Here is a 21,053-nt window from a genome sequence, read left to right as displayed (position 1 = left end):
TGGGTCGCTGGCCCCGGCCTTCCAGCGTTATTCTCCCGCCTCTGGTCGGGCTGCCGTGCGTGGAGTTCGCAGCCAGGTCCCTGGGGTGCGGGCGGCGCCCGCCGTTTCCCGTTATCCCCGCCCCCCCCACACAGCCGAACTGGGGCGTCTTTCGCCGAATCCCGCACAGCCTCCCGCTTCCCCCGCAGCGGGACTTTGTTCCTGGGCCGCGGGGCGAGAGGGGACGCGGAGGGAGAAGGGCGTTCTGGAAGAGCGGCTGATCCTGGGGAAGAACTGAACGCCCCGAGAGCGAGCACCGGGCAAGCACTCCTTGCCCCTTCAGGGTTGCTCGCAGTACCCAGAAAGATTTCCTTGGCCTTTTTGTTTTGTTTTGAATGCTAAAGTCGCAGGGGAAACATCTTTAAAATGCTCTCAGGTCCGCGCTGCTCTCATTTTCCTTTGGGGAGGACATGTTATTTTTTTTCCCCTTTGCTCGGAAGGCGGACAGGGTTTGCAGGCCGCCTACTGCGAGCCTCTAACAAAGTGCAGTAGGGGCGGCACCGGCGCCCCCGGTGCACCCCGGGGCGGGGCGGGCCGGGCCCGGGAGCCCCAAACCCTGCGCGCGCGGGGAGAGGGAGCGGCCGCGCCAGGGGCCTCCTGCGGCAGAGGCACCGGGCGGGGTCCTGGCCCCGTGGGGAGCGCCGCGAGGACGCGCTTTTCCACTTCCCCCTGCGAAGCGCGGGGCAGAGGTCGGCGCTCAGTGGGCCCCTCGGATGAAGCAAGGCTAGAGCGACACCCCGCACCCCACCCCCAAAGGATGGCGGCGGGCACGGCCTCGGGGGTTAGGACAGGGTCTGAGGCATCTGCACGAGCGGGAGCGCTCGCGCCCAGGCATGAGCCCCTGCTGGTTTCGAGAGTTCGAGAACGTGAAGCGCAGAGCAGGCAGCAGCATCCGCAGTCTGCACAGGGCCTGCGGGCTGGTCTACGCCCCGTTTACTGAAGAAGGCCTCGGCCCTTAAGGATCCTCAGGCCGCCCACTGCCAAGATGGTGTGGGGACAGGCCCGTCCTGAACCTTCCTTCCGCTGAGCCCGCCAGACACGTTCGTTCGCGTCCCCCCCCCCCAACCCCGCCCCAGGCCGCACGCGGCCTCTGCCCTCGACCCCGCGCGCCGTAGAGGGTGGCTACGGGGATATTGTGGGAGGGGCGCAGGAGTCTCTCCCCATTTAACTGAGGGAGAACAAGGGCATTATTGTCACCTCAAGAAATCAATTGCTGGTTGCCCCACCGCCTCACCGGACACTCGTTCCCCACTTTCAATTTGAAGCTGGCCAAAGAGCAATGCCTAGAGGCGCGGACGGGATGAGAGCCGAGAAGTTCACGCGCGGACAGAGGGGACTCATTTTCCTGCATTCACAGGGCTTTCTGCACGCCCCAGCCTCCAGCGTCACCGTGGTCGCGATTAAAACGGAAAATAGGAACCCTGACCTCCCCCTCCATGAGAATCCAGCAAAGCAGAAAATTTCCTGCTGCATTCTACATCTGGGACAATGTGAAACTGTCCTTTTGATTAAGTGGGGGTTTTTTGTTTTTGTTTTTGGTTCTCGCTGAGAAACATCCACCAGGACTCCTGGACTTGGAGTCAGAACATCTTCGGCTTCTCAGCTAGGGCATCTGCATTCCCAGCTTTTAAATACACACACACCACGAGATTGTGCGCCGAGAGAAAGACGACGACATACGCGCATTCTCTTTGACCCTTCCGCTGTTAATACCTGTCACAATTCTACCTAGTTAATAACTGTGGTTGGAGCGCTCGCACCACCCAGAGCAGAACATGAGTGGATCCAATCGAGTGAGGTTACATTACTTGTAATCCTCCTTCCTCCCTTCCCAATTTCTTTGATGATTTTTCCCATAAGTGCATAAGTGGCGGGGACTTTATTAGAACAGGCCGCTACTAAACGTGATTCGTACCATATGCTTTCTACATTCATTCCCGCTTGGGCTTTTCTTCTCCGCACTAACTGCTAACACGTTATAGTCACCTTGAAATTTCCTCTGCTATTTTCCAATTAAAAGCTTAATAGCCCTGGAAACGGAGTTCATGTGGTGAAGTTTACCATAGGCCCTTGTTCTGAAAGGCTTTCTGCTGGGATCCCATTATGTGCTTGAATAAACCCTTTCTGCAAACAGAAATGGGACTCGGGGTTGTCAGGTGTTGGGTTACAATAGACTTTGAGGCAGGGGACATTTTACCAACATAAATACAAACCTGTTCCTATAGGGAGATGTTGTCAAATACTGGGATATGGAAAACATTCCCATCAAATATGAGAAAAGGATTATTGCGCTATATCAAATGAGTATTTAGGTCTCAGCCCCCGATGTGCACTGGAGTGAAACGGGGCCCTGACCAAATAATGCCAGACTGTTCCAGTGGCAAAGGGATAGGGTGGCTAGGTGATCGAAGGAGGGAAGGAGGTCGCCTTGGTAGTGGGAATGCCCCCCAAACCTGTTTTGAGAGCTGTTTTCCTTAAAAAAAAAAAAATCCTTTACTCCCAATTACTTATACTCCCCAGTTTCCCTGATCATTTGGAGAAAATTGGGAGACGTGTCTGAAAAAAGTCCATGGTCTTTGCATTCCTAAGAGACCCAGAGATTTCCGCCCGAAAGTTCCCAGATTCAGTGTCATTCTAGACCCTCGTTGTCTCTCTTTATGTGAAGGGACTCGTCAACATCCCACTTCCCAGCCTCTTGCCCCCTGGGGTTCCGGTGACCTCTGCCTCCCGCCCCGAGAGCTTATGAAGTTCCTTCCAGCTGTAGTGCTTTAGGGTTTGTTTTCCTAGCGAACATTGGGAGCAGAGGGATTGAGGTGGGGGGATGGAGGGTGAGAGGCGCCCGAGGGGTCTATGCTGACGCAGCTTTGGGGGGAGGCCTCCTAGGGGTAGCACTCTAGCCTCAGGGTTTCCTGCCCACGCCCCACCAGCAAGCCAGCATCCAGCGATCCCCAACTCCAGGACTAGCCTGAAAAGGGTGGCGGCTAAGGGCTTCAAGGGAAACGCACACAACCGGGTTCCCTTTATAATCCTCCTCTCTTCCCAGAATCACCCTTCGGGGCGGAGGGTTGGCCGCCAGGAGGCCTGGCGGCGCTTTACTTGAATTCACAGCAAACACAGAGGGACGTTTTCCTGTGGCTTGTTTGCTTTCAGGACAGTGCAGAGAAAAACGGCCTCCCCGAGGGGACGAGGGGCGCTGTGCAGCCGAAGGGTTGGCCATTGCCGCGGACTCGTCTCGAATTCGACTGGCCCCGACCTCCAAGAGATGAACTCAGTGTCCTCTCAGGAGCCTGCAGAACGAAGCCTCGGGGAATGCCGCCTCCCCAGCTTTGCACTGAACCCTTGTGCTCGCCTGCACCGCTTCACCCGCCTGTTTTTGTTTGTTTCTTTGTTTTCTTGCGGGTGTGTGTGTGTGTGTGTGTGCGCGCGCGCGCGCGCGCTTAGGCTTCCCTGTGCATTGCTCGCGGTAGTCTGTATTAGGCCAAACTGGTACTCGTACATTAGAGACACGCCGGTAACAGTTTAAACAAAGTGTGATGCTGTCCTCGTGTGCAAAGACGCTGGGGTGGGGGGAGGGGAGACTGCCCCATCCCTTCTCCGCAACTCAATCACTAAGTCTGTGGGGATTTGAATTAGGTGACTCCAGAGCTCGGTTTGATGGCGCGATGGCTGTTGGGCAGAGCAGAGCGTGGATCATCACATCCGGTAACTTGTGGGGCGCTAACGTGGCTCCCCCATCGGCTCTCGGAAAGTTTAGACCCCGCACTCAAGCAAGTCTTCCACAAGAGCGCCTCCGGACCTTTCAGGACAGAAACTGTTTTTTACTAAAACATGGGTAGAGAAACAAAAGTCAATGCCAGAGAGGGAGGACTGTTCTTCTCTTTGAAATAGCCTGCAAAATGGGTTGTCATCCTTGGGCCCGCAGGTTTTCATAAACGTTCATTTTATCCTGCAGCAGCAAAAGAAAAAGAAATGTTGCAAAAGGAAATGAAGAGAATCAAAATTTCCTGGACCAATTCCACTGCCCTAATCCAGCTCCGCCCGCCAGTGGCCGCAGGGCCTGGCTCGCCCCAATTTAAAACTCTCCCGGCTCCTGCCGAGTCCCGGGTGCACCCGCAGCGCTCCGACAGGCTCCGGATCTCCGGCGTTCTCCCGGCGGCCAAGTGTGCGGATGAAAGCGGCCTCCGGCTCGGTGCTGCCAGAGCAGGCCTGCGGGGGTGTGTGTGGGGCGGGGAGCGCTGGGGTGCGGCCACCTCACTGGCCTGCAGGCACCCCCACCCTCACCCCCGCGGGTCCACCTCTTCCCCGCCCCGAGGGCACGGCCGCGTCCCGGGCGCCGCAGTCCGGCAAAGCGTAGGGAGCTTGGAGTAGGGGGCCGTGAGCGCCCCCGCCAGAGTGGCCCGGCTGCAGGTGGCAAGGAAGGTGAAGTGCAGGGACTCTGGGGGCGCGAGCGGGAAGGAAGGAGGAAGGCGTGGAGTGGGCTGGAGAGTGGGGAGCGCAAGGAGATCGGGACCCCGGGGGTGGGGGTGGCAGTGGGAGGGGGGAGGAGTGGGGGGAGGGCGGCGGAGGAGGTGCAGGGGCCGGCCAGCGCGCGCGGGAGCTGCAGACGAGCTGCCTCAGACCTTACCCAGAGCTCTCGCCGGCTCCTCGCAGCCGCCGCAGCGCCTCGGCGAGGGAGGACGTGCCGGTCGAGGCAGCCGCCGGCGGAGGCGCGACGCGCGGGGGATTGCCGAGCACCCGAGGGAGGCTGAGGCTGCGGGCGCTGCGGGATCCGTGAAGACGGCGGCTGCACCCCCCGCCATCCCGGAGCGCACGCGGCCGCCGGGGCTGCGGGACCAGGGACCGCTCCGCCCGCGGGCCGCCCCGGAGCGGGCCTCCCGGCCCCGCCGTCCGGCGCCCCCCGGCCCGCTGCCGCCGCCAGCCCGCCTGCTCTCCCTGGAGTCCGGGACATGAACGGCTACGGGTCCCCCTACCTGTACATGGGCGGCCCGGTGTCACAGCCGCCGCGGGCGCCCTTGCAGCGCACGCCCAAGTGCGCGCGCTGCCGCAACCACGGCGTGCTGTCCTGGCTCAAGGGCCACAAGCGCTACTGTCGCTTCAAGGACTGCACCTGCGAGAAGTGCATCCTCATCATCGAGCGGCAGCGGGTCATGGCCGCGCAGGTGGCGCTGCGCCGGCAGCAGGCCAACGAGAGCCTCGAGAGCCTCATCCCGGACTCGCTGCGCGCCCTGCCCGGCCCCCCGCCGCCGGGGGACGCCGCCGCCGCCGCCGCCGCCGCCGCCGCAGCCCCGCAGCCGCCGCCGACCTCGCAGCCGTCTCAGCCGCCGCCGCCGCGGCCCGCCGTGGAGTTGGCTGCGGCCGCCGCGCTGCGCTGGGCCGCCGAGCCCCAGCCCGGGCCGCTGCAGGCGCCGCTCGCCAAGCCAGGTAAGAGCGTCTGCCGGGCGCGGGCCGGGCGCGGCGCGTGGGCGAAAACTTCGCAGCGGCGGCGGCGGCTTTGCCCGGGGGAGGCCCGCAGGAAGCGTTCGGGCCTCGCCGCCCACCTCTCGCCAGGCGGGTTCTTACTCTCCGGGCGCGGGCCGGCCTTCAGGCTGGACCCGGAGCAGGTGGAGCCCGGGCACCTGCCGGCAAGGTGCTTCGGGCGAGCCAAACGGCGGGACTGGGCGTCGGGCTCGCCAGACGCCTTCCCCCGGGGAACGTGGCCGCTCCAGCCGGTAAATAAAGAGGTCGAAGCAGGACCACGTTAAAACCCGCGCGGGCACACACCCCACTGCGCGGCCGGGCTTTTCTGGCTGCGGGCACAGAGGGCCTTGCCTTTGGAGGTTGGGACAGGTAGGTGCAGGGAACTGTAGCCTCGGCCAAGGCTTGGCCAGCCTGAGCTGGGCGTGCTTCTCCGGCCCAGGGAACTGGAGTGAACCCGAAGCCTTTCTAGTAAGGCCCTGTGGCTTCCAGCTTCTTGCGATGTGTTGAAGGAAGCCCTATTTAGAAGCTTAGTAAAAAGGGCCAGAAAGCTTCCTGAAATGGTAGCGGGAGACCCCGAATCTGGCGCACCCAGCTCTTGCGGAGCTGCTCAGATCTTTTAAGGCCGTTCCTCCGGCCGCCCTCAGCGGTCTCTGTGGTTTAAAGAAATACAACTAAAACTTGTCCTACAGTGGAGAAGGACACCTCTGCCCAGCCCTTTCCCCGGTTCTGGGCGGATGTGGTGGTGGGCCTCTTGCTACTAAGCGGCAGCTTTGAAGAAAAGGCTCTCTCACCTCCCCTTCCGTCTCCTCCTCTGCGGTGCTGCAGACAGGGGAGTCTGCCCAGAGTCCTGGAGGTGGGCATATTCCCACAGCCCACCTCCCCGCTTCCATCTGCTTCCTTCCTCCGGCCCTGCAGACCCCAGTTGAGTCTCTCTCCTCCTGGGGAATCTCTGGCTTGCTGTCCTTGCCAGCCAAGTGCTCCTGTGATTTTAGGCTCTTGGAATTCAGTGGAAGTGTGTTTGATGTTCCCTTGGACCGGGCGAGGGTACACAGGTAAAAAGCGCATCTTCCCAGGAAGTGAGTAGGGGCTATACTGAAATTTGGAGAGGACAGGCCCTGGAAGGCCCAGAGCCCTCTTGTAGGTAGAGCTGTGATAGAGCTTCTGCCTACACCCCGCCCCCCCCCCCCACCAAAATACATTAGCCCTGGCTTCTGGAGAGATGCTTTTGGGAGCACTGGACTGCTGTGTGGAGCTGGGGAAATGCAGACTCGCTGGTGAGTTGATAGGCAGCCTGGACGGCGCAGGTCGGTCTGCTGTCCTGTTGCTCAGTTACGCTCTGCAGGCCTGAAGCGCTGAGAATATCTACGTGAAGAGTACGACTCGGCGTTTTGTGGACAGAGGACAGTTTGCTGAACATGGATTTTTGTGGATATTTAACCCAAAGTAGGGTATAAGGGTCTGTGTGAGTACTGAGCACCCCCCACCCCCCACGCCTCGGCAATCTTTTGTCCGTCTCATCTCTTTGTATTTATACATTTGCCATAGAGGAATGGGAGGCGAGGAGAAAGAAGATTCAAGAAGATTCTTTTTGCTTTTCTCCTTTAAGTTAGGACAAGTAACTAGGAGGGTTGTGGCTCAGTTCTAGAAGCTGACCCATGCCAGTAACTTTTCTTAACCTTTCCATTTCCAGCTTCTTGCGATGTGTTCCAGATGTGGCCATCTGCCTAGCAGCACCCCAAGGGCATTGGGTTCTGGAGTCTTTGTCCAAGAGGGGATTCTTTCACACCCTGTGCTCTTCAAACCAGTCTTTGGGATAGCCAGAGTTCAAGGTTTCTAAAGAGTTGCAAAACCAAAACAACCAAGGGAGGAGGGGTCTTGAGAGCCGGAAGGAAGGGGAAGGCGGGGTAGAAGCTGCCGTAGCCAGCTTTGGGCGAATAAAAGAGGGAGACCATTCAACTGGAGAAACCAGGCTTGGTACGCTCTCTCTTACTCCACACCAATTATTTGGGGATCGCCTGAGCCTTCTGAATTGAAAACAAGTAACTGAACAGGAGACTAGGCTTTGGGGGACCCGAGCTATCAGGAACCAAAAGCCCAGTTTCCAGCTCCTCAGGCTGCATATTTTGCACATTCATTTATATAACTTTTGTTCTCTTCTTTCAATTGGTTCGACCCCCCCAATTCCATGCTTTTAAAAAATAGCCAATCACCAATCCAAAGGTGGGAGGAGGCAGGAAAAGAACAGATAATTATTTCCCATTAGGAAGGCGAGCCTACAGGTGCATTGCTTTATATGGAGGAAGCCCATTTGGGGTTTAAGTCAGGGAAAACGGTCTAGTGTGAAGACCCGTTGCTGTGTGTATTATGCCTTTTTGCAGCTGTTCTGTAATGTATTTGTATGTAACATGCTATGCGTATTTAGCAGCGAATCAGATACTCCTGGACAAGTAGCTCACTGCATTTAGAGAAGTAAGTGACGCTCTATTAGAGTCGTAAGTCCACGTGTACAATAAGTTCACAGACCATTAGGAATCTACATGTCGGCTGGCACATTATAGAGATGTGCTTGTTTGTGATTATCTATATCAAAAATGCCGTTGGTTCTTTCTGCAAAGGGCCTCTTCAGTACAGAGCTATGGCAACATATGCTTGTTTGCTATTGGATACAGACTCGGGAGTCTTTCCCTCTCCAGAAATCCTTGAGAAACCCGCTTGCCCTAGAGAAGGGTACATTTCTTGGGCACCGCTGGAGGAAAAACGCCCCGTTGGGGAAGTGACTCGTTCACACCACAGTTCAGTTGTGTTGCGCAAAGAAATCTCTCTCCCAAAATTCCGCTTCAGATTCTTTAAAGGAGTGGGGGTTGTTTTATCTAACAGTGGAGTACGCTGAGCATCCCTTTCAATGTGGCGGTGGCTTTAAGGAGAATTTTCCTACTCTAATGTTATTGCTTCTAGTTCCGGATTGGAGCCTTCTTTTTTCCTTCTGGGTGTAATTTCCCTTGCTCCTTGATTATCGCCTATGACTGGCCTCATATTATTAGATTTTGATTGAGCCCCAAATTCTAATTTAAGCTTCGTTATAGGACTGACTCACCCATTCTCCTAAATTCCCTCTTCATCCTCTTCACCCTCTCCCCTCCCCCCCATGAAAATATCATGGGAAGTGTGAACTTTTTTCAGCTCTTAGTGTATCTGAGTCAGCAGCTTCAACCAGCCAAGCCAGCCTTTCAGGACGTGGGCTCAAGAGCTGAGGAAAGTTAAGGGTCACGACCAAGGTGAGGAGCTGAAGTTACATTCTTGTGTTCTCATCCCTTCCCCCACCCCCAGCTTCTCCCCCTCCCCAGGAGCGTGTCCTGGGTACCCTGGGGCTGTGCAAGGAAAGACCCGTGGTTATAGATTCTTCCTACATTTGTCTACAAAGTAAATCGTACACAAGTTCTTTAAAACGTTCTTAAAGGAAAAGAAATAAAAAACAGCATATTTGGTTAGGAACAGAAGAACAGATCAGGTAGGAAAGTAGGAACTCCTTTTCTGTGTGTTTCTCCTGAAAAGGAGCAAACAAGAGACCTACAAGGAGAGAAGTAAGGAGATTGTAGAAAACTGTCTTTATTTAGTTTTATCTCCTGCTCGGCACCTCTTAGCAACTTAATGCCTGCTCTGTGCTTTTTTGCTCCAGCTTGATTGAGTCCTGTCCCGTCTGCTTCCTAATATTTAATTGTATTTTAATTTTTTTTTTTTTTAAGAAGAGATAGACGCACCTGCAAGTGTTATGATTGTTACCCGATCACCGGCCCCCGGCCAGAAAGGGAAACCCTGGTGATTATAGACTAGAAGCAAACGAAAAAGCGAGTAAGACTTCAAAGTCATTCATGAAGTGTAGTTATGAATTAAAAAAAACGGGGGGGGGTCTGGTTATTTAAGACGGCTTGATTTGGGGCGAGGAACCTGACTCATAATAGACCTTTGAAACACAAAAACCGACCAAATGCAGAGGTTCAAGCGGTCCCGTACTCCTGGCCTCTTGCAAACCTTTCCCCTGGGCTGGCGCAGGGGGTGGGACGCAGGACGCACAGCTGCCGGGGAGCGCAGCAGGTGCAGACGGTGGGCCGGGGCAGCGTCCCGGAGGGGGACCCCCGCCAGAGGCACCTACGCCGGGGCTTTCCTCTCCCAGGGGAGCGGAGCGGGAACCCAAGAAAGGCGTGCGCCGCGGCGGGGCGGCCGCATTGGGCCGCTGGCCCCTAGCACCCGATCCCGGTCCCGGGGAGACTGCAGGCGGCGGCTCCGGCCCGCTCCCAGGCCCGCCCCGGCTTCCCGGGCCGCCTCGGGGGCCGCAGGCTCCCTCCTGGCTCACCCGAGGGCCGCGAGGGCAGCGCCCAGGAGCTGCGCGCTGCAGGGGCGAGAAGCCGGAGGCCCCTCCGCGCCCTTCCCGCTCCCTCCCTGCTGCCTCCCCAGCTTCGGTGGGTTGCCACATTCGGCAACAACAAAAAAAGCGCAAATAGGCAAACAAACAAATAAACAAAAAATAGGATGTCAACTATTGCCCGGGGCATACTTCGACTACAACACTTTTTCATTATTCATCTGAAGTTCAAATTTAACTGGGCGTCCTGCCGTTTTGTCCCGCAACCCTAAACCCAGGCAGCGCCACCCCCCCCCCCCCGCAGGGCGCCCCTCGGGGTGGGGACGGCTCCGGCGCGTCCGCCAGCTTCTCTCTCTCCCTGGGGCCCCTCGTGTCCCTCTTGCGGCGCCCAGGACAGGGCTGGCAGGAAAGACGAGCGCGTTTTCCGCGTCTGGGAACCGCAGGTCCACTGCCCTCCGGGAACGAATTCCCCCACCCCATCTCACTCCTCTGGGTTATAAATCTGGCGGACAGCCGGGCTCTCGACTTACAAGACCAACTTTTCTTTTCCCTGATGGATGAACTCCCGGGTTTAAAAGATTACAGTAATCACCGGAGGACAGTGTAAATCGAATCTGATAGCAATAACTTTCGGGGAAGGTCAGGCTGAAGTGAAATGTTACCAAGCAACAGGCGTTTTGTTTGCAAAATACAATCAAAGAGCATTGATGAGAAATTCTTTGCTGCAGGCAGTCAGCACTTTCTGCTAACAGCTTTACAGAGAGAAAGTGAGTAAATCTTCATAAATCAACGTCCCCGGAGGACTTGGAGCCCCTTTCTGGAAATGTTGCACTTCTTTCTGACAGGGGTGGAGGAGGGAGCTCTGAATCTATTTGCCTGCCCGCCTGCCTCCACTGTCCCTCTGGTCCCCTCTTCCTCCCCTCTTGTTTTCCTCCTTTCTTTGGCTTTTTAACCTGTTCTGGCTCCTTGGGTCTCTGGATTTCCAGGTCTCCTCCCATGTGGCCCTCCCGGCAAAGTGGGCCTTGAACTGGGGTACACGTGGGTGCTCACGGCAGAGATCAGGGCCTGAGTAGTGATCATCCCAGGTCCTTCACCCTGGAATTATGTCCTGTCACTCTCCAGGGTCCCACAGACTTTAGGGAATCATCCCCTTGTCTGGGCCCTGCAGACTTCTCCAAAGAAACTAAGGGGAAACGAAAACCTCTGTGGGTTTTTTGTTTCCATTTTATTTTATAATTAAACAGCTATTTAAAAAATGAGCACAATCAACTACTTAACAGTATTATGGAAAACAGAACATTCGGAATGGGTCAGTTCTTTACTGAATCTCTAATCTCTCTCTCTCTTTTTTTTTATTGCAATGACTAGGCAGGTGTACATTTTACAAAGCTGGGATTGGTCTTCTGCTTCCCCCCTCACCGTTTATTTTATTAGTTCACTATGAATGTTTGTTGCAACCGTGTCTCTACGTGGGAATGTTTACAGCAGTATGAACGCTATGAATACACCATAGTCTGCCCAGCTGCTGGCCTTTGAGTTACTGGCTATGTTTCAGTGTAAAATTTGACCAAACACATAGATAACGTGGAAATTTTACAGAAGAGTTAAACTGTGAGCCTCTCAGTGGCCAAGAGGCAATGTTTTGATCAGCTCTGTATAATCTTATCTAATACAGTGTCTGGGCACATAGTAAGAGACGTAAGGGTTTTTGTTAAATGGTTGAATGAATAGCCAGCTGCATTTTTATCCGTTCCGAATAAACATGGAGATTTATAGGCCATTTTCCTCCTGCTTCTTGAAAATTGTTCCTGAGTCAACGAAGGGGTCAAAACTAAATTTTTGCAAGACATACAAAGTCCACAGTTGCAAGCCTTATTTCCTTAAGTTCTGACATTTCTATACCAATGTTCCCCCCAAATATCGATCCCGAGGAACCATCCTGTGTTGTTAATGATTTTTTAAAAAGCAAAGCATGACAACTTGTACTTTTCACAAGTCCCCCCATCCCCCCAACCCAGGAAGAAAAGGAAAGATTTTCCACTGATATTCATTCCCTGCTGTACTTTATGTTTTCAGCCACTCAGGGTTGTTTTTTGTTTGTTTGTTTGTTTGTTTTGTTTTTTTATGATTCAGCACTTCTAGTGTGAAATAAAGATAACAGAAAATGTTAAAAAGTGTGTCTCCTGTTAGCATTCTGACTGGGTATTGGTCTCTTCTAGAAGCCCAGTCCTGCCTGGGCTCCTTCCTGTCCTTGCTGTAAGATTTGTGTGTTTGGAAAACGACCCATCAGGCAACAGTTAGAGGTGTGTCCCCCAAAGCTCAAGTCAACAGAAGAGGACATACAATCCATGTTCCAAAATGTGTGACATGATTTCAAAAGGGGAAAAAAAAAAAAAAAGTCCAGTGACTTTTGTACTAGGAAACATTCCTCTCTATGCCAATGTTTTTGTGTTTTCATTCAAGATAATATTTTGTTTTTGTAGATATAATTGGATTGAATGGATAAAACCCACCACATTTAAGTCTGAAAGATTCTCCATTTTTATGTGTATGTTTATTTCATGTATGTGGTAGGCTTCCCCAAAATATTTGAAATGAATACCTAGGGTTTTTTTTTTTAATGTAGAACTACATTTTCATATAAAAAAGTCCTCTAAAGGAGGAAAGATGTTGCAAACTGTAGTTTTAGATTGTGTGAGTGTTCAGTTCCTCTCCCTAGTCTGTACCCAAAGGGAAAAAGAAGTCTTGTAGCTATTTTCAGGCTTATGTATGTATTTTTTGAAGTTGGTAGCATTATTGTTGATAGAAAAAATTTCCTTCTTAATCGAATATCTACTTCTTTTACATACTTTGACCTGAGTGAAGGGTTTCGTTCATGGGTGGCTAGGAATATTTCTCTATCATGAAAAACATGAACTTGAAGAGTGAGTAGTAAGGTTTTTCAAATACCTGAATGCTTAAGCATTAGAAACAGCAGATTGGATCACTTTCAGTAGGTGATTTGGAATCTCAGATGCAACTGATTTCTTTCTACTTTTTGACTAGTAGGTCTGGCTTTCTGCACCCATATGCCAGGGGGTAAAAATGTTATCAGCTGGAGTATATTCTTACTCCCTGTGTTCTAGGAATTAGGGTGTCAGTTTCCAGAAGGAAGAGGGTAAAGTGTTTCGGGGACTATTTCCCTTTTCATTCTGTTGGTTGGCAGCGTCACATTTCTGCATCTAGAAAGGCCTTTGTGTTTGAAACCAACATGAACATTTTATAAAGTTCATTTAGGAAAATAAAAGCTAGAGATGTAAAGCAACGCCTGTTATTAAATTACATGTTATCACTGGGCTCGAAAGCCACCCTCTATAATTACTTGTGACAGTCTGTATTTATAGAATAATGGACAGTGCGTCTAGTTTAGGTCTAACAGTACAACTGATGGTGGATCGTGCCACAAAATTGCGTGGGCTCCACACTCTGCCCTTCAGGAATTAAGGTGGTGACGCAGGATTCTTGGCACAAGGTGAGAGGTTAGTCTTCCCTTGTCCGGGTTTGCAAGCCCAACAGCCCGGGCTGTGAAGAGGGATTCTGCTCACCGGACAGTCTGGGGCAAGACTTCCTGGGCTGCTCAGGTGCACAAAAGCCTTGGCTGTGCCCTACTCCTTGGTTCCTTCAAGGTCTGTCCGCCCTTGGAACACAGGATGAGCAGTACTGAGCCCAGTTGCTTGGAATGCCCTGAATTTGTAGATTTGATTCCTGGGACACCCGCTTAACCTCTTTACCATGTGGCCACAGCCTGGACACCAAGCTGGAGAGGCCGATCACCCCGAAACCTGAGAAGAGAGTGTGGATGAGTCAGCACCATCCACCACCACCACTCCCTGAGAAGTAACCAGAAACACGTGCTGCTCGGGGCATGCCACCGAAGCAGGGGCCACGGGGGACGCCAGAAAATCAGACAGGCAGTGGTGTTTGCAGTGGGGGGGTTCCCAGCTGGTGAACAAGGCTGGCCCCCATATAAGATTCTGCTGTGCCCTCGTCTGCAGAACAGACACATAGGTACCAAGGTGGAATTTTTATTGTCAGATTTAGGGTCCTGTCATCCAGGATCCAGTGGATTGGGATAGTATATCCTTTGCTGTCTTGAAAAAATAATAATAATACATTTTCATAATGGGGGATGTGTCAGATTTGCCAGAACATCATTCTCTGGCTGAACCTCTGCTCTTTGAATCACTTTCTTCTGGAGTGTTCTGTGGACGAGTGAATTTGGTGATAGACCTCAACACATTTTCCACAAATGTTTTCAGTGTTTGCAGCTCATCCAGGGTGGGAAAAATTATTATTATTATTTTTTTAATCTAATTTTTTTTTAAAGTAAACTCTACCCTTAATGTGGGGCTTGAACTCACTACCTGGAGATCAAGTGTCACATGCTCCATGGACTGAGCCAGCCAGACACCCTGAGAAGAATTATCTTTTAAAATAGGAAGCCATCTTCAGGTTCACTCATTTAAAAAACAGCTACGTTTTGAGCTTCCTAGCTGTACCTTTTACTTCCTAGAAGAACCAATTGTTTCTCTTTCCAAAAAAAAAAAAAAAAAATCTCACCATCTCTTACACTGCTTTGATGCTGTGTGTCATATTTCTTTCTATCTCTCTTTTTTTAAATTGTGGTAAAATACACATACTATAAAATTTACTATTTTAACCATTTTTAGGGGTACAATGTAGTGGCATTAAGTATCTTCACAATGTTGTACCACCACCACTATTGTCCATTTCCAGAGCTTTTTCATCATCTGAAAGCCCTATACCTCTGACTCACTAAGTCTCAGTCCCTCCCCGCACCCCCCCCGCCCCCCCAGCCCCTAACGATCATTCCACTTTCTGTCTGTGAATTTGTCTATTCTATTCTGCACTCATCTAAGTGCAATCATAGAATATTTGTCCTTTTGTGGCTGACGTATTTCACTTAGCATATTTTCAGGGTTCGTCCCCATCATAGCATGTGTCAGAATTTCATTCCATTTTGAGATTAATATTCCATTGTATGTATGTACATTTTCTTTATCCATGGACACCTGAGTTGCTCCCACCTTTAGGCTGTTGGAGATGATGCTCCTATGAACCTTTGTGTACAGTATGTATCCTGTTGGATAGGAAGCAAGTTCTTTCTGGCTGTGTTTGCTTTTCTCCGTGCACATGCATCTTATCTGCCCAACGAGATAATAAAACCCACAAGTTTAGGACCACTCTTAAACTTCCTGGTATTTTTCACCTCCTTTTTTTCTGTTTCCTTCAATATCTTGTATATTACAGGGATACAAATACTTGATACTGATAAGAATAGGTAAGGAAAGCTGAAGTTAAATCTAAAAACCCTGTTTAGAGGTACACAGTATTTAAAGCATAATTTCATTTTATATTTACCTGGGGCGTGTCTTTGGCTCGTTTCTCCAAGCTCCACTGAGCAGGGGCAGAAGTCCAATTGTGTATTGAGGTCAGTGCTGGGTGAACGCACCGTCCCTGTCCACTCATTTTCAAGTGTGTAATAACAGAGTAACTGCCAAGAGGTACGCATGGAGTCGTGAGTCAGGAAAATGTAGATAGATCTAGCTGATTAGAGTGTGGATCTGTAGAAGCTTTTTTGTTGTTCTTCTTCTCTTTTGGCTTAAGAACAAATACCAGGTTCACTCAGGAGATGACCTCTGGGTCCCTCGTTCTGGGGAGTTGCAGGAGGGAAGATGTCAAATGTCTCTTACAGAAATAGGTCTTCTGCACGTCTCAGAGGTGTTATAGAAAGCCAAGTTGGCTTAATATTGCGGGCTGCAGATGATCCCCACATAGAAACCTTGCAGTAGTTTACTTAAAATGCACATTTGGGATAAGTGTGAATTTGTATCGGACTTACGACTGCCAGTTGCACCGATAAAGAGTTTAAGCCTATTTTCAAATGCATTTATCTTTGCTTGGCACGTACGTGTTGCTTTGTGAAGAATCAACGTTTTGTTTTTCCATTATATTGAAGATAAATCCCACATTAGAAGAATGTTCCTAAATGGGCCTTTGTTTAAGGCTTTTAAAGTAAACAACAACAAATTGGAGGAGGAAGATTTTTGAAGGTGCTGTGATGAAATTTCACCAGCTGGCTTTCTAAATATCATCAGGTGTGCCCCCAGAGAAGGCGACAATGAAGCTATTCAGGCTGGGCAGCAGAAAACACAGGCCGACCAACTGTTTACACCCTGACAACTGGGTCAGTAATAATTTCCATGTTTAGATCAGTTACATTGGCTTTGAGGAGAGACAGCCAGTCAGTGTTTTCAAAAGGATAAAAACCTACCTGCATATAGCATGTTAATAAAGAATATGTTCTTTTATTATAAAGGTCTGTTGCTATTTCCCACTGCAAGGAAATCCAGTCTACTCCCTTCTGCGTGCTTAGCGCTGTAATACTAGCCCTTTGGGGGCTAATGTCTTAGGTCAAAATGTTAAATTTGTAGCTGCTTTAGTTCACAGCAAATCTCTGCTTTATTTTGGGAAACTTTTTCTTTCCTTTTGGTATAATTCAAGAGGGTATCTTTAAATCCTTTCCATGAACCTTACTAATAAAACAGTTCATGAAACAGTTTCACCTCTTTACACCCATGGTCCTGGAGTTATGGGCACCTTGTTTCATGGACGGGTCATGCCCCATGCAGTTTGACACATCTCTCCAGCCATTTCCTTCCTGTCCTGCGACCTGCCCCACCATCCAGAATTCACAGCTGGTTTTACTTGCCCCTCTAGTGCAAGTTGCAGGCGACCGAGTGGAGTCTGTCGGTCCCTGGAGTGGCCTTGTAAGAAAGATATCGATGCAGAGAGGCTTCTTTCTGGTAATTCTATTGATTATTGTACATGATAACCCGAGGAAACATAGGACTAGTTCACAAGACATATGTAACACAAAATCTGCCTATGGGAAGTGGATTTAAAATATGAAAGTCCCCTTCTATGGATATATGGGTCGTGAGCCAGCTGATGATGTCCCTAGGTGACACCAGCCACCTCATTTGCAGAAAAGGAGCCAGAAGACAAACCCAAGCTCATTTTCCCGTTCTTCCCTGGGCTGCGTTTGTTCCTAGACCTACAGAGGGTCCCTATTTAGATCGTCACTGCTATGACAGCTACATCGTTTATGGTTATAGGTATCATATCCCTCTTCTGTGTTCAAGGCAAGCTTCTCTGCGCACATCAGCCTGAGAAATCACTCCAGTTTCTAGATTTTTGTTTAGTCTTTTTTTTCCCCCCCACATTCGCCAATGAGGTGGTTTGGATTCTTCTTAAAAGGCTTTCCGGGGGAGGGGGGGGGGCGGCGCCTGGCGGGCTCAGTCCTAGAGCGTGAGACCCTTGATCTCAGGGTCATGAGTTCAAGGCTCACATTGGGTGTAGCGATGACTTAAGAAAGAGAGAAAGAAAGATAAAGAAAGGCGTCCAGTGTGTTGGCACCCACCCAGTCGCATTCCCCCTTCCACGTCGCCTGTGTGGGGCTCTCTCCCGAGCACATCTGTTCCTCTTTATGCACACCAGGAAAGGATTAACCCAGCTGTCTCTGCTTTTCAGATTTGACGGAAGAACGGCTGGGGGACAGCGGCTCAGCCGACAACACGGAGACCTTCAGCGACAAAGACGCCGACCAGAGGAGCTCCCCGGATGTGGCCAAAAGTAAGGGCTGCTTCACCCCCGAGAGCCCCGAGATCGTGTCGGTGGACGAAGGGGGCTACGCGGTCCAGAAAAACGGAGGCAACCCGGAGAGCCGCCCCGACAGCCCCAAGTACCACGCGGAGCAGAACCACCTGCTGATCGAGGGCCCCTCGGGGACGGTGTCCCTGCCCTTCAGCTTGAAAGCCAACAGGCCGCCCCTGGAAGTGTTGAAGAAGATATTCCCCAACCAGAAGCCCACGGTGCTGGAGCTCATCCTGAAGGGCTGCGGCGGGGACCTGGTGAGCGCCGTGGAAGTCCTGCTGTCTAGCCGCTCCTCGGGGTGCGCGGCGGCCGACCGAACTGCGGCCGAGCCCGAGGGGCTGGTGCTGCCCCCCAACGGGCACATCTTTGAACACAGCCTGAGCACCTACCCCCTCTCCTCCTCCAAGTGGTCCGTGGGCTCGGCCTTCAGGGTCCCGGACACGCTGAGGTTTTCCGCCGACTCTAGTAACGTTGTCCCCAACCCCCTGGCCGTGCCCCTGCAGCATCCCTTCCCGCAGCCGCCCCGGTACCCGCTGATGCTGAGGAATACTTTGGCGAGGAACCAGTCGAGCCCCTTTTTGCCCAACGACGTCACCCTGTGGAACACCATGACCCTGCAGCAGCAGTACCAGCTGAGGTCCCAGTACGTGGGCCCCTTCCCCACTAACTCGGCCGGCGTCTTCCGAAGCTCGCCTGTCCTCCCCGCGCGCGCCCCCGAGGACCCCCGCCTCTCCATCCCCGACGACGGCTGTCCCATGGTGGCGAAGCAGTCCATTTACACCGAGGAGGACTATGACGAGAGGTCCGACTCCTCAGACTCTAGAATACTCAACACATCCTCTTAAAGTTGCTCCCCGCTGGGTGGTGTGACCACGTGACGTTTTCTGTGCATTTGAAACCCCGGGGGCACCCCCCCTCCCCGCGAGGAGAGGCCACATCCTGTGTATACCCTTTCCTTCTGTTTGACAAAGTGACTGTGCTTGATTCTATACCTTAGCAATAAAAAAAATAACTTATTTAATTTCTTGCACTTCATTGGAAAATGCCAAATAGCTCTGCTCTGTGGCTTTAGTGCTGAATGTTTGTTGTGAAAGAGAGTCTAATGCTAAGAATAGTCTTGGGAAAGCCGGGTCTGCCGCAAGATTTATTTGGGGATGGAAAGCTGAGGGTCAGCTTTGCTCCCAAACTCAACCCGGAATATCCGAGAAAATAGTATGCTTGAATGTGGTTTCCCAAAAGAGGGTTCCTCAGGATATGTAAAAGCTAAAGCAAGTGGTTCGGTTGCAAATGGACTATAAACAGGGACCTTATATTCTTATGCTAAAAATCCTTCTTGCATTTTAGAGAGAGACTGCACTTAGGAATAGAGTGAACCGCTCACATGCTTATTTAAGCTTGGACAGTTTTCAGAGACAAACTCCATTAAGAATTCTTCTTCTCACAGGGCTGAATTGAAACATGCGTGATGTCAATGTAAATCCAATCACAGCTGTGAACTGCATGAAATGTATTGTGAAATGAACACAAGATTAAGCTTTGTCAGGTTAATGTAGCATGCTGAGGACTCTAGAAAAAAAATAAACTAAGGAGACCATCTTCGTTTATGTCATTTCTACTTGTGGACAGAGGATCTCTAAAGAGAGAAGCTTGATGTGAGAGCTACTTCCTAGCGCACGGATGAGGAATCAAGGGATCAGTGGGACATTCCTTGAGAAAAATGAATGGCAAAGTTTGGGGGCTGCATTCAGAAAGACTGGGAATTTTTGTTTAAGAATAGAGCTCAGTTCAGTCCCTCCACTCATTCATTTAATTCTTCAGCAGATATGTAGTGAGGGCCTATGTGTAAGAGAATGTGTAAGAGAATGCTTTTTGTCTATTATCCAAGTCACCTGTCCACGAGTCCAAGATAAGTGGGGATGATAACGGAGAGTCCCATTAAAGAATAAAGTAAAAACGAAACAATTTACAACGTGAGGAGTAAGTAAAGCACTTAGCACTGTACCTGACATAGAGAAAGCCCTTGATAAATGAGAGCTATGATTACTTTTAATTAAGCTCACCTTTTGCATTCTTGCTCAGGTATTTTAAAAAGAGTTTTCAAATAATAATACTCAGTGGTGCCCACAGTAACCACTTCTCTTGCTGTGTCCATTCTTCAAAGTGCTTGAAAGCAAAGAGGACTGCTTAAGTCAGACAATAAACTTACAAAGTGAGAGGGAAAGTAAGAAAGCAAATAAATAAAGGCCTCTGCATGACGAGGATGCAGAAAGAGCTCCCAATTTGAGAATAAGTCTGGAAGGGCTCTTGAGTCTGGAAGGGAGAAGGGCAAATCCTCTTGGCCTGAGATACTCCCTCAGCTGAGGGACAGGAGCTCCTATCAGCTGCCAACCACTCTTGGGATGCGTCCCAGGGGGATAAAAAAAAAAGCTACTTAAAACAAAAATCTCATCTTTATTTCTATAGGACACTTTGGGAATGAGAATCTTTGGGAAAAAATTCATATTATTTGGACTAATATGTATTTCATGCACATAGGTACCTACCAGGGAGTTTAAAAGTAAATACTATTGTTGTTAGGATTGTATTTTGACATTAGCATATATGTCAGGGAAGAAAGCGAGGGAGGGTAGAAGAAAATAATTGGAACCTTGTTTCTAAAGACCCATGTCTGGGATATTTTATGTGGTGGTGATGGGCTAATGTCTGGGCCTACCTAGGACAAGTGTATTTCCCAAGGTATGTTCGTCTCAGAAGCTTATCCGCAATCATTTAACAAGCACCAGTGGTAACAGATCCCCTGTGAGCCCGGGGTGCTATGAAATCTGTCTTCAGCTGTTACTACTTCAGGCTGAACTACCCGGATTGAGCAACACTCGCCCTAAGATGCAGTGTCTTTATAGCATGATTCCCACCCCCCACCCCCGCCCACAGATCACCAAACTCACAGACTCCTTGTGACAACGGCCAGCAACATGGACTTATCTGTAAGGCAGCGAACTCCTAGGCTAGTACGGGTATGTTTGATCCTCAATGTAATCTTCTGAAGCAGGATATATTTATTTTAAGGCGGGGGCGGGGGGTAAGTGTGGTCCGGGGTCAGATGGGAGAAATTGGTTCAGATCCTATGTCCTTTGTCCAGCAGTCAGTTTTGCTTCCTCTGCTGTCCTATGGCCTGAGCCCTCTCCTAGATCTGAGCTCAGCTCTCAAAGACCATCCTGCTCTGACGTGTAGCCCACGGGCGCTCAGTTACTCACATAAAAGAGAAGAAATCAGCCAACTCCTTCTGGCTAAATCTCGTCTGTCACACAGACAAGTAACAGGGTGCTTGGCGGGTCACTTGCAGCCGGGGCAAGCCAGCCTTATGGAAAGTTAATCCACGTGAAACCGGGTCGCCTCTCTCCCCTTCTAGTGAGGACCTGCCAATTGCTCATCTTAAATGCTTTGTTCATCTACGATGTGAGTGGGGGCGGGTTGGTCATGT

The 21,053-nt window shown here is 51.0% G+C and overlaps 1 protein-coding gene across 1 annotated transcript; it reads left to right on the top strand.

Annotated features, from left to right (window-relative positions):
* Positions 1 to 4,985: 4,985 nt before the first annotated feature.
* On the top strand, positions 4,986 to 18,593 carry DMRT3 (doublesex and mab-3 related transcription factor 3). The gene is made up of 2 exons (XM_081802634.1): positions 4,986 to 5,460; positions 17,450 to 18,593. Exons 1-2 carry the CDS (start codon positions 4,986 to 4,988, stop codon positions 18,415 to 18,417), a joined length of 1,443 nt encoding a protein of 480 aa, XP_081658760.1. The 3' UTR covers positions 18,418 to 18,593.
* Positions 18,594 to 21,053: the final 2,460 nt, after the last annotated feature.

The sequence above is a fragment of the Leptonychotes weddellii genome, chromosome 14 (genome assembly GCF_054177405.1).
Source record: "Leptonychotes weddellii isolate Sample4059 chromosome 14, ASM5417740v2, whole genome shotgun sequence".
NCBI classification, from domain to species: domain Eukaryota; kingdom Metazoa; phylum Chordata; class Mammalia; order Carnivora; family Phocidae; genus Leptonychotes; species Leptonychotes weddellii.
Note: the sequence above shows the minus strand (reverse complement) of the source record. Positions and strands in the feature narration are given on the sequence as shown.